The sequence below is a fragment of the Camelus ferus genome, chromosome 7, assembly GCF_009834535.1.
Source record: "Camelus ferus isolate YT-003-E chromosome 7, BCGSAC_Cfer_1.0, whole genome shotgun sequence".
NCBI classification, from domain to species: Eukaryota; Metazoa; Chordata; class Mammalia; order Artiodactyla; family Camelidae; genus Camelus; species Camelus ferus.
Genome location: NC_045702.1, coordinates 58,332,496 through 58,346,355, shown reverse-complemented (window position 1 = coordinate 58,346,355; position 13,860 = coordinate 58,332,496). Strand labels below are relative to the sequence as shown.

Genomic DNA, 13,860 nt, shown 5'->3' with positions numbered 1-13,860 from the left:
ACAGTTTCATTGTTTTCAGCAGAATTTGTCCAACTAAAGTAACCTTACCTATTACCAGGAGTAAAAGTCTGTAATGTTAAATAGTTTCATAAGTCTTTTTAAAAAAAGATTATATATTTATTAAAGAACTCTTCTGGAAAGATACACATTCTTTCTAAAATGATGAGAATCTAGAAAATAAATAAGCCATTTCCTCCTGGCTTCCTCTTCTTACACCAGGTTACTTATCTCATAGTGATTGCTATTTATTTAAATGAATTGTAATCTCCATACTAACCAAAAAATATATGTAGGCTTTCACTTAGCTTTTGGCCACACTGGCCAGCGGGAGGAAATGACCAGTGTCTTCCTGTCCCTGGTGCATGATCCCCCATTTAAAATGCCTGGTTACAATGTCCATTGCAATGACACAAGTCCCTCTGTCAGTAAGCAAATTATTTCTTTCCTAGGTGAGTAGGGTTGATAACTTGAGGCTTCTAAATCCTCAGAACACAGCTTGTTTCCTCCCCTCCACCTTCCAATGCCTATTCTAAGAAAAATGGCTTTTCTTCATGTTTTACTGCAATATTTCTGAAAATGTTCTTAGTCTTAAGTGGCTCCAAGAAAGGAGGTCCGGCAGCCTTTGCCGTAAGCACTGTCTCTTCCTGTGGCGCCCTCTTTACACCAGCACTTCTGTGACTTCTTCCAGCCCAAACCACAGTGGGAATCCAGGTTCGCTGTCCAGGTTCCTTGTGCCATTAGTAGATGCTACTGGGGAACTATTATTTGGGGGTCAAACAAAAGGTGGCCATTTTCCTAGGAAGCTGAGGAAGACTTCATCAAATGTACGATATTTAAAATGTAGTCTTATAGGATATGTGGGGACTCTGCCATGCAGAGAAGATAGAGGAAGCTTTGGGTGTGGAGACACAAAGGTAAAAATACCAAAAACAAATCCCACCCAGGATATTTTGGATTATTAAGCAGAATGGCTGGAGCATACGGTGGGGAGAGAATGATGAAACAGGATGAACGCGGGTTGTGAAGGGAATTATAAGCCCTGCTGAGGAGGGTGGACTTCATCATGCAGGTAATGGGGAGTAATGCTTTGGAAATTATCTGATTCGCATTTTGGAAAGAATATTTCTGATGACCTATGAAGTATTAATTGGCATGGCAATAAAAGTAAGGAGAACATTTAAAGATAATGGAAGTTAGCACACAGAAGAGGGGATTTTTGGAGGGAGATTTTTGAGGTCTAATTGGGAGAACTCAGTGACTTATGGAATGTGAAAGGAAGGTGAGAGCTGAAGATAAGCTTGGAATATAGACTGCATGGTGATGCCATAAACTGAGACGGGAACACCAGGAGTAAAGCTGGGGTTCAGAGGACTTGGAGTTATCATTGGAACTATGCTGGCTCATTTACGGGTTCAGAAATGTAAGGAGAGGTTAAGATTTCTACCCCCTCCCCAAAACCCCATCTCCTCCCCTTAAGAATAAGGGATGTTTCTTTGCTTAATCACACTCAGGTCACCAAAGTAGCTATGTTTACCTCTAGACAGGGGCATGTAGATTAAAATGCCAAGCACATAAGGGATCTCTAGTCTCTGGAGAGTTCTCTCTTTCTCTCTCTCTCAGGCTGCAGAAGGGTCAGCTCATTCATTCATTCTCCTTCCCTCCCACCCCAGCCCCCTCCAAGATACGTTTAAAAATAATTAACAGCTTTATTGAGGAATAATTGACATACAATAAACTGTCTATTTAAAGTAGACAATTTGACAAGTTTTGAAATATGTGTATACCCATTTATTTTCTGCTTTCTATTTCATTAGTTTCTACTCTGGTCATATTATTTTCTTTCTTGTACTTACTTTGGGTTTAATTTGCTCTTCCTTTCTAGTTTCTTAAGATGGATGCTAAAGTCATTGACCTGAGACTTTTCTTCTTTTCTGTAGTCATTAAGTGCTACAAATTTTCCCCTAGGTACTCCTTTGGTGGCATCCCACAGATTTTGATACACTGTGTATTTATTTTTATTCAGTTCAAAGCACTTGTTAATTAACTTTTTGATTTATTTTTTGACCTGTGGATCTAGAAGTATTTTATAGAATTTGGAAATATTTGAGAATTTTCCAAATATATTTTTGTTATTGGTTTATAATTTAATTTTGCTGTGATAAGAGAGCATATTTTGTATGATTTGAATTCTTTTAAATTTACTGGCACTTATTTTATGGCCCAGAATATGTACTTTACCCAAGGCTCTGTGAATCTTGAGGTTTTCCAGTCTGGCTAGTGTGACAGGCATTTCTCCTGGCCCAGTGTTAGCACCTGGCACTGCTAATCCTTTCAGTTGGTTCAGTTCCCAGATTTAAGTATGTTGCTCATGCAGTCACTCATCAGTACTTAGCTGAATACTCAAGAGAAACCCTCTGCAGTCCTCCCTCTAGCAGTTCACTCTGTGAACTTCTCTCCTATCCAGAACTCTGTCCTTATCCTCAGAATTCTAGCTGTCTTAGTCTTCTTGGACTCTCAGCTCTTTGCCTCATCCCAGGGAGTCTGCCGAGTTCTGCCTTGGCTCCCTGTCTCTGCACTGTGGCCTGGAAATGCTGTCAAAGCAGTGGACTGGGGCAATTGTGGGGCTCACTTCATTTTCTCTCCTGCCTATGAGGACTCACTTTTGTACCTTGACCTATTTACAATGTTTTATGAAATATCATTTCCTATATTTTGTCTGTCTTTTCAAAAATGAGGACTAATCTGATTCCTACTACTCCATCTTGGTTAGAAGCAAAACGGTCCACCTCTCTCTTTTCTTTCCTCTTCTAATAAGCTGCAACAGTAGACATGTCAGAGCCTTTTCCTACATGGGAAGAGACCCAGCCATCTGCTACAGCCTCTCTCTTCTCTCACGTGTTGATCAGGCCAGAGGCTATATAGCCTCCCACATCAAGCCAAGGCAGGCCGGGTGATACCTGGAGACTCATATAGCATATTCTTGAGCACCCCAAATCACCATGACTGCTTATTTTCAAGTTGACTTTGGCTTGGTCCATTTGTGAGCAAACTTAAAGGGGGTTTCAGCAATATTGGTAATAATCTGTTTCCTCAGCTGCATGTCAGATACACAGGTTTTTATATAATTATTTTACTTTAAAACCTACTTATATGTTACATACATTCCTTTGTATATAGCAAATATTTCACAATATACATTAAAAAAGAGAAAAATACACATTAAAACTAAAGTGACATTCCATTTTCAACCATCAGATGAGCAAAAAGATCAAATAACTGGTAACACTGAATGATAGTGATAAAGAAAAAGCAGACACACTCCTAAGTTGGGGGGATAGAAATTGGCACAATCTTTAAGGAAGGCCCTTTGACATACTTGTTAAAATTATATTCTCTTTGTTCTTACAATTTTGCTTTCTGAATGTATTCTATAAATAAACCTATACAAAGACTAATGTGTATGAGGGTATTCAATAAAGCTCTTTGGCCATAATAACAGAAGACTGGAAACATTTAAAGGCCCAGCAAGGATGCATTGATTAAATAAAATGAACAGCTGTAAAGCTGTTAAGTCTGAGGTAGCACATTATCTACTAATGCAGAATGAATTCCATAATACTGAGGGAAGAAGTAAGGAAGAGAGAGAAGGGAAGGAAGGAAGAAAGGAAGGGAGGGCATGAAAAAGGGAAAAGGGAAATGAATGATGCTCTGAAAAAGAAGCGTATGGATGAGTATAGCTGAATTGAAGACCGTGTATAAGGACCTGGGGAGAGAGAAATGAGAAATGTAAGCAGCAGTGAGGCCCTCAATCCTATGCTAAAAGGTTTGCTCTGCATCTTGAAGATGGAAAGCCTGCAGAGCACTTTAAGGAGGAGAACGATTGAGTCCAAGTCACTGTAACTCAGCAGCACTGGGTAGATATGGATCTGAGGTGAAGGATAAGATGGCAGTGAGAAAGCCGGTTTAGAAGCAATGACAGACTCAGGGTGGAGAGAAATAAGAAGAAATTAAACAGACTAGATGCCCTGAGCAATTGGATATGAAGAGTCAGGGAGAGCAAAGAGTCTGGGATGTTTCTCAGAGGCCAGACAAGGTCATCAGCTGAGTTATTGCACCACTGACAGAGAAATGGAATTCACAGGGACTGCTGGTTTGTGGTGAAGGCAGAGGATGGCACAAAGCAAATTGAATAGGCTTGATTTTTAACTTGTGTTGGAAAAGCTCAAGTAACACTCTAAAATTTGAATTGGCACAATTTTAATCAATTTTACTGTATGTCAATATTTCTCTAATAGCAAAGTATGGAATACACCACAAAGAAAGTTTACACAGATTCTAATATTTATTTCTAGATATGAGGCAATTACATAAAGGCAAGAGTTGCTGGGTTTTTGTTTTTGACTTTTATCCCATCGGGGGCATGTTCTGTTTTGTTTGAAAGAGATGAAAGCAAGTCTGAGCCGTGATTTATACATAATAGAATCAATTTGAGAAAAAACCCCAAATTGCAGAAAGTGGCAAAATCATAGCGCTGCTCATTAAGATGCAAGAGAAAGAAAAGAACCAAATGATAAATTTAACACCAACTAATAGAGTTAAGGGGAAAATAACTGGAGAATTCCATTAGTACTTAAAAATAATTTCAAACTGTGAGTGTGAAGTTCAAGGGTAAATTTGGAGGATGGTAAAAATATAATGCAAACGCCAGTCAATTTCAGAGAGAAATAGGGTAAGAAGTCTTTATTTGCTGTCTCTGCAATTCACAAGTCCTGAACTATTATTTAGAATTCTTACTGTGTAATTCTTATTTTTCTTTTCTTCCAAGATAGAGGGAAATTTCCCCATGTCTTCTATTGATGTGGCAGTTATCTTAGGGGTTTTTTTGTAGTCCACAGGAATATAATACTGTTTCGAATCAGGGATGTGTTGGTTTGTGCCTGTCCCCTACTCTGGTCACCAAGAACATTCATCATAAGCCAGAGGGCATGCTCAGAATTAGAGGATGAGATGGTAAGAGAGTTGTGGAAATAGGAGAAGCTGCTGACGCAGCCCAAATGAATGAGGGCATACTGACTATCTTAAAATAATAACACAACCATTCTGGAAGTCTCCCAAGATCAGAGCAGGAGTTTGTTAGGATGGGAACCACAGGAGACAGCCAACTCAAGCTACGGCAGTGGAAGTGGGTGTTTATCTAAAGAATGGGCTGCCTCTGAAGAATACAATTGTCCTACTAGATATGTTTACCCCAAGAATGCCCAGTCACTTAGAGAATTTATCTAAAGGACAGACGCAGTAGAGAAGAGAGGACCAGAAGACTGAGGATCCTTGGCAAGTCTAAGAGCCTGTATTTTCTGAACCTGATTAAAGCAAGGTTTAAAATTTCCTAACTTTCAGAATTTGATGTGATCTCTTTTTTTTTTAAGGAAAACTTTTTAAATTTCTTTTTTATTGAAGTATAGTCAATTTACAATGTTGTTGGTCTCTGGTATACAGCATAGTGATTCAGTTATACATATATATATTCTTTTTCATATTCTTTTTCATTATAGGTTACTATAAAATAATGAATCTATGGTTGCCTATGCTATACAGGAGGACCTTTTTTCTTTATAAAAAAAAGGGAAAAAAATCTATGTTTTTTTACTCCCTTACCCAACAATTTATGATTTTGATGTCCTCTTTCACATCTTCATGTTTATTCTTTTGCTGTTCATTTTAATAATCATCACATTTCCAATTATGATTTTCTTTTTTCTATAGAGTCTTGCTTTAATGTGACTTTAAATGAATTAATTTAAATGAGGGATTTTTCAAAGAGAGTAATTTATGAAAAATGATAAGAAATAATGAATACTTTTAGAAATCAAGTCAGGGCTAATATTTTTTTAGAAACCTGAAATGCCATTCATATATGTGTGAAATACGATTTGGGGCTATTCTTGTCTTAATGATCAGACACATACACATTCTAAAACATGACTTATTTTAGTAACATTTCACTAAAAAATGTTATAAGGAAGGGGGGAAACTTGGATACTTCAACAGCATTAATCCATCTTTGCACTGCTATTTATGAAAGACGTTGAATTGTAGATAAGTAGGAAAAGGGGCATAAATCATTGAACACCAAAAATTACAAGTGAAATAATCAACTCTGTCCTAAGGTTGGCCTAATTCAGATATCCCCTTACTGGTTCTCAGCCAGGGTTGCTCATCAGAATCATCCGTGGGTGCCCAGCCTCACCTCAGACCTGCTTAGCATGCATTCCTCTGACAGCTGATGAAGCTTAGGACCTCCTCATATGTGCACTGGGCATCTTCTTTAAATTGCCAGTCCCTATTGTTTTCCTATTTTTTTCCCTTTTTATTCTTTTTGATTTATAGGCTCTCTTGGTTTATTAGCAATGTGAAACAATTATTTTACATGTTACATGCAAATCATTTTCTCCATTCTTTCATTTCCTTTTTGTTGTGTTTAGGATAAACATTAAGACTAAAATTATCAAACCTAATTGTCATTTTATAAATTTGGTATGCTTTCCAGATACTTGGATTAGAGCATTTCTTACAGTCAGTAAAGCTGAGGTTTCAACTAAATGAAGAAGATAGAAATGATTATCTAATATATTTTAACATTTCAGTGGAGGTTTCTTATTGTTGAAATTCTTGAACATCATTAGTACTTGGTAAAATACTAAAATTGCTCAATGTCTTAATTTAAAGTGGAGACTACTTTCAATAAACATTCTTAGTTTTAGCACATTGTGTACATAGTCTGCCCTTTATCCATTTGAGAACGGAGAAACAAAATGTCATATATCTCACCCATCTCTCTTGGCTTTTTCTAAATAGAAGTGTAGTGATTTACAATATTTCATTAGTTTCAGGTGTACAGCATGGTAATTCAGTTTGGGATTTTGGTTTTTTTGCAGATTATATTCCATTATAGGTTATTAGAAGATACTGGGTATAATTCTCTATGCTATGTAGTAAATCCCTATTGCTTATCTATTTTATGTATAGTAGCTAGTATCTATCATTCCCATATTTCTTTATTTATCCCTCCTCCCTCTCCACTTTGGTAACCATAAGTTTGTTTTCTATGTTTGGGAGTCTGTTTCTGTTTCATGTATAGATTCATTTGTAATAATACAAATAATTTTTAGATTCTACATATAAGTGGTATAACACAGTATTTATCATTTTTTCTCTGATTTATTTCACTAAGCTTAATATTCTCTAGGTCCATCCATGTTGCTACAAATGGCAATATTTCATTTTTTATGACTGAGTAATATTCCACTGTATATAAACACCACATCTTCTTAAGCCAATCATCTGTTGATGGGCACTTGGGCTATTTCCATATTGACTTTTTAACTAGCTTAAAATGAAAAAATAAATCATCATTCTCTTTTCCAGAATTAATTCTCAGGTTGTTCAATTCAGTCTCTTTGATTCTCTATCTAGCTAGACAACACTCCCTCTGTTTTCCTTTGTTTGTTTTCCCTTTGTTTTTCCTAATTATGATGGGGGGATAGGGGAGGAGTGTCCTGAATCTCAAACGGGAAGGGAGAGTAATAGTTTTTACTCATTGACATTTCACTTTTCTCTTATTCTTTTAAACTGGTGTGATTTTTTTTCCTGAACTTTGCCTATTCCTCTCTTCCAAGGAGTTAATTATTTCTGTAATAACTTTTATAAAGTGAGCTCTAATATTTTTTAATGAGAGAGATGCAGAAGCTTCACACAAGGAGACCTGCAGGTTGTCCCTGGAGCATTGGGATTTCATTAGTCACATTTCAGATAAAAGGATGAACATCCAACTCAATATTACTGCATGTTTGCATATCAGTTTTCTATATGGGTAAAGTTGTGAACAGCTTGGAAAAGGAACACAAGTACTTCTGCTTCTGGCAAAATAGCAGGTTAGATACTCTGAAGGGTCTTTCTACTTTCCAGCAACCATATGGTGACTAATATATGCTTTTCAATGCATTGCTGGGCTTCTAGGAAATAAGAAAATACCCAAAGCCCTCCATCCTACAACAGCAACAACAGCAGCAAATGCTGTATGGCCGTCTGTGTAGCGCAGAACCACTTTCATGCTGAGACAACTGAAAAAGACGAAGGGAAAACGATCACCTGGAAATCACCAAGGTGCTCATAGGCTCGTAAGGAAATACCAGGCATGAAGATGGGCATCTAGAGAGGTACACCCCAGCACCAGATCAGGATTTTTTTTTGTCCTGGGCGAGTTTCCCACCCAAGAAAAGTAGCTGAGAGGCTGAGTGGCATAAACAAGGGAAAAAAAGTGCATTCAAATTGAGAACTTCTGTTCACTTTTTAAAAGTTGAGTAGAGTAAAAAGACAAGCCACGAAGATATTTGCAACACAAACAATGAGTAAAGAATTCAATTTCGGAATATATAAGGAACTCCAGAAAGTCAATAAGCAAAGACAAGCAATTCAATAGAAAACTCGCCCCCAATTATAAACAGACATTTCACAGAAGCAACAGCACAGATGGTAAATAAATATGGTAAGATGTTACCAGAGAAAGGCAAATTAAAACAAGATACCATTTTACATCCACAATTAGCAAAATGAAGAAGTCTGACAATACTGTGTTGAAAAGAATGTCAAGCAATAGAAATTCTTATACACAACTGGTGGGAATTTATAATGAATTCAAATACTTTGGGAAAAAATTTGGTATGACACATTATTTTTGAAAATTTACATATCCTACAACCCAGCAATTCCTGGCGTATATACCCTAGAAAAACACTAGTGCATGTGCACCCAAAGCCGTGCGTAAGAGCATTCATAGCAACACTGATGGAATAGTGAAAAAAATTAAATAGAAACAATTTAACATAGACGAGGCAATGGTTAAATATGCTGTGATATATTCATGCCAGTGTTATACAACTGTGAAAGTAAATGAGCATGTATGAATTGCAATGTAATAACAGCAGGTGGCAAGGACTTATGTATTATGAAACCAATTTTTTACAGCTCAGAAAAACCTAAATAATACATTATTTAGGAATACATTTAGATATAGTAAAACCTGGGAATTATAATATTGAATGAAAGTGGCAAATTGCAGAAGACTTGAGTATGACACCATTTTTATAAAGCTCTAGAATAAACAAGACTATGTATTGTTTAAAGATGCATAGAGATATATGTGGTTTTACATGTAAAAATACATATTAAAACCAATAGCAAATTGAAATGGTAAGCACAGATTTCACAATGAGATATCCCTGGCAGAAAGCAGGGGGTTGGGAAGGTGGAAGGCAGACAGGAATCTTTAAAAGAACTGGCCATGTTTAGTTTATTCTCCATGTGATGTGTTCACTGGTGCCCATCTTACCATCATGTTATTTAAGTTACAAGTATATTGCATATATTATTTGGTCGTATCAAATATTACACATTAAAAACATAAACTGTACAAAATTGTTTTTCTAATGTGGTTGTTCTGCCAGCTCCTCCTTCCTTGGGTGCTCTTTTGTGTACCCCCAAACTTGAATGAGGGTCCCAGGCCTGAAAGAAGAGGAAAGTGTGTCGTGAGATTATATATACCGATGCTGTCTGAGCTCATCTCAGAACCAACGATCTTCCCAGACTGGATGTCACAAGATTATTATAAAATGACAGAGCCAATTCTCTACTCCTCTCTTGGGTCATATTTCAAGTTGGTGGCTCGTTTTTCAGTGTACACTCTGTTTTTAATATACTCTGCTCAAGAGTGGATGTAGGCTTCAGGTAGTCCTTGGCTGTCAAGTGCCTTCCCATCTCACCCCGCTAAAACTGAAGTTGCATCTGTACATTTTAAAGGAGGGATGGAAAAAAATTCCTTTGTCTAAATTACAATTTTCATTTTTAAATATACAGTTTAAACATACAATAAAGGCTTTTCTTCCAATTATGTTGGAAGAGTGAGGAATGATGGTCACTAATAAATTTAAGTCATTTTGATTCAGATTTCTTAATCACTTTCAGAGCAAGTAAGGCAAAACTTAACTATCCTCACCACCTCAGCTCCTATCCCAGTGCCTCTCATCTCTCAGAACCACTCCATCTTGCTGGGTTTCCCCTAAGCAGATATCTTTCTTATCTCACCATCGTCTACATGAAAACATACTCCCATCACTTCTAATGCCTACAACCAACTCCTTCCCTACGAGCGAACTTGCTACCAGCAGGGCTGTGGGGGTGCTGGGGAACTGAGGTGAGTGCGCAGGACTAGGAGTCCAGAGGGAGTAGGGGTGGTCTAGGGCAAAAGTTTAATCTGATGTAGTACACAGCAAAGGAATGAATAGCAATCAGAACCACATTGCAGGTGGTGAAGGAGAATCTGTGTGTTGAGGTTACATAGCCCTGAATCAGACCCCTAGCTCTGCCACTCTTTAGTTGGGTGACTGTTGAGAAGTTCCTAAACTTCTCAGAATCTCAGCTTCTTCATCTGTAAAAATAGTTAATAATATCTATGTCCTACAGTGGGATTTGACTAAGGTTATAAATTGTAAATGCTCAGTATGTGCTCAAATATGGTGTTTTATTGGTATTGGGTGAATGTTGAAATTATAGAGGTTCTTTGTAGGCTTGTTGATGGAGACGTAGATTTGACTCAGTAGAGGCTGATTTACTTGCTCATCCTTGAATGCAGGTTTCCAGACATTCCTTTTCACTGTTGAATCTATTTCCTGAGCCATTACAGCCACTGAACCAAAAGCGGGCACAGGAGTTGACCTGTTTGTCATAATACCATCGAACCACATATTCGCCACAGTTTCCTGGCTGTAGAGGTTCCAAACATCTAGGATCTAGAGTGAGAAAAGGATAATGTGTTACTATAGGTTTTTCTTTCACCGAAAAGATGAAAAGTAAAAGCTCTATGAAGCTTAGTCTCCATGCACACTAACATGCCCACTAAGAAAATATGGTTCTAAGTTAAGGAAGAGTTCCTTATTACCCAAAATATTTCCTCAACTATCTGAAACTCTACTATTAGATAGTCATTCCTTTGAAAACATAAACATTTTTTATCTTCATGAAACTCCATTAAAATACATATTTCCCCAAAAGCATAATACTGTGAGCCTTCATTGGCTAATACTCTTGTGGGGATTAACTGACAGGAGAAAGATAGGATTTCTTCATTTACTTTGGACTTGATTTGAAATCAAATTAATATTTGTAATGGAGATAATTTCACCCTTCTGTACATATTCCTTCCCAGTTTGTTCACAGGAAGCACCACTATGATCACATATAATTGTGCCTACTAGAAAAAGAAAACATCTTCAAGTTACAAAAAAGGTAAAATAAAGGGCTCTTTCTTTTTTTTATTTAAGTGTAGTTGACTTACAATATTATATAAGTTTCAGGTGTACAGCGTAATGATTCAGTATTTTTGCAGATTATACTTCATTATTGATTATTATGAGATAATGTCTGTGATTCCCTATGCTATCCAGTATATTCTTGCTGCCTATCAATTTTATACATAGTAGTTTGTATCTGTTAATCCTATACCCCTAATTTGCCCCTCCCCACTTCCATCTCCACTTTGGTGACCACAAATTTATTTTCTGTATCTGTGGAGTCTTTTTCTGTTTCTCATATACATTCATTTATATTACTTTTCAGATTCCACATATAAGTGATACCATACAATATATTTATCTTGTTTGCCTGAATTATTTTACTAAGCATAGTATTCTTTAGGTCCATCCATGTTGCTGCAAATGAAAGAATTTCATTCTTTTTATGGCTGAGTAATATTCCATTGTGTATATGGACCATATCTTCTTAATCCAGTCATTTATTGATGGATTACTGCTATGTCTTGGCTATTATAAGTAGTATTCTATGAACACTGGAGTGCATGTATCTTTTCCAATTTGTGTTTTCCTTTTTTCCAGATAAATACTCAGGAGAGGAACTGCTGGGTCACATTGTAGTTCTATTTTTAGTTTTTGAGGAACCTCCATACTTTTTTCCATAGTGGCTGCACCAATTTACATTCCCACCAACGGTGTGCAAAGGTTCCCTTTTCTCCACATTCTCTCCAACATTGGTTACTTATAGACGTTTTGATGATAGCCAGTCTGACAGGTAAGAGGAGATATCTCATTGTGGTTTGGATGTGCATTTCTCTAATAATTAGTGATGTTGAGCATTTTTTTATGTGCCTGTTAGCCAGCTGTATGTCTTTGAAGGAATGTCTATTCAGGTCTTCTAACCAGTTTTTGATTGGGTTGTTTATTTTTTTCATATTGAGTTGTATGAGCTGTTTATATATTTTGGATGTTAATCCCTTGTTGGTCTCATCGTTTGCAAATATTTTCTTCCTTTCTGTAGGCTGTCTTTTCATTTTATTGATGGTTTCCTTTCCTGTGCAAAGGCTTTTAAGTTTGATTAGGTTTTATTTGTTTATTTTTATTTCTTTTGCCTTAGGATACTGACCCAAGAAAATATTGCTATATGTCAGAGAATGTTTGGTCTATGTTCTCTTCTAGGAGTTTTATGGTTTCAGGTCTTCCATTTAGTTCTTTAAACCATTTTGAGTTTATTTTTGTATATGGTGTGAGGGAATGTTCTAATCTTGTTGTTTTACATTTACTGTCCAGTTTTCCCAACACCACTTGTTGAAGAGACTGTCTTTTCTCCATTGTATATTCTTGCCTTTTTTGTTGTAGATTAGTTGACAAGACGTCTGTGGGTTTATTTCTGGGCTCTCTATTTTGTTCCATTGATCTATGTGTCTGGTTTTGAATCAATACCACACTGTTTGATACTGTAGCTTTGTAGTATAGTCTGAAGTCTGGGAGAATTATACCTCCAGCTTTGTTCTTTTTTCTCAAAATTGCTTTGGCAATTCAGGGTCTTTTGTGGTTCCATATGAATTTTAGGATTATTTGTTCAAATTCTGTGAAATAAGTCATGGTTATTTTGATAGGGATTGTATTAAACCTGCAGATTGCTGTGGGTAGTATGGGCATATTAACAATATTAATTTTTCCAATCCAAAAGCATGGGATATCTTTTCATTTCTTTGTATCATCTTCAGTTTCCTTCATCAGTGTTTTATATTTTTCAGAGTATAAGTCTTTCAAGTCCTAGATTAATTTTATTCATAGGCATTTTATTCTTTTGGATGCAATTTTAAACAAGATTTTTTTCACTTTCTCTTTTTTAACTTCTCTTTATGATATTTCATTATTAATGTATGGAAATACAACAGATTTCTATATATTAATCTTGTATCCTGAAACCTTACTGAAGTTTTTTTCTACTAGTTTTTGGGTGGAGACTTCAAGGTTCTCTATATAGAGTATGAAGTCATCTGCAAATAGTGACAGTTTTACTTCTTTTCCAGTTGGATACATTTTATTTCTTGTCTATTGTGGCTGGGACTTCCAACCTTACATTGAACAGAAGTGGTGAGAGTGGGCAGCCTTATGTCGTTTCTGAATTTAGCAGGAAGGTTTTGAGCGTTTCACCATTGAAAAGCTATAGGTTTGTTATAAATGGCCTTATCATATTGAGAAATGTTCCCTCTATACCCACTCTGATGAGAGTTTTTATCATGAACGTATGTTGAATTTTGTCAAATGCTTTTACTGCATTGATTGAGATTATCATGTGATTTTTATCCTTCCTTTTGTTAATGTAGTATATCACATTGATTGATTTGCAAATGTTGAACCATCCTTGTGACCCTGGAATAAATCCAACTTGACTATGGTGTATGATCCTTTTTATATATTGCTGGATTCAGTTTGCTAATATTTTATTGAGAATTTTTGCATCTATATTCATCAAAGATATTGGTCT

At 36.3% G+C, this 13,860-nt stretch overlaps 1 protein-coding gene and 1 long non-coding RNA gene across 4 annotated transcripts in view; one reads left to right on the top strand and one right to left on the bottom strand.

The window, feature by feature from the left end:
• The window catches only part of LOC116664963, a 48,636-nt gene that overhangs the window by 27,418 nt on the left and 7,358 nt on the right, over positions 1-13,860 (top strand). The gene's annotated exons all lie outside the window — the stretch shown is intronic.
• Positions 7,518-13,860, bottom strand: part of COL28A1 (collagen type XXVIII alpha 1 chain) — a 156,769-nt gene continuing 150,426 nt past the window's right edge. Inside the window, exons 35-36 of one of the 2 annotated variants that reach the window (XM_032483961.1) lie at positions 10,668-10,844; positions 7,518-9,561 (exon numbers count right to left, since the gene is read on the bottom strand). In XM_032483961.1, the coding sequence (XP_032339852.1) occupies positions 10,672-10,844 (173 nt within the window). In that variant the 3' untranslated portion in view covers positions 7,518-9,561; positions 10,668-10,671. The other variant, XM_032483963.1, reaches the window with a different exon arrangement.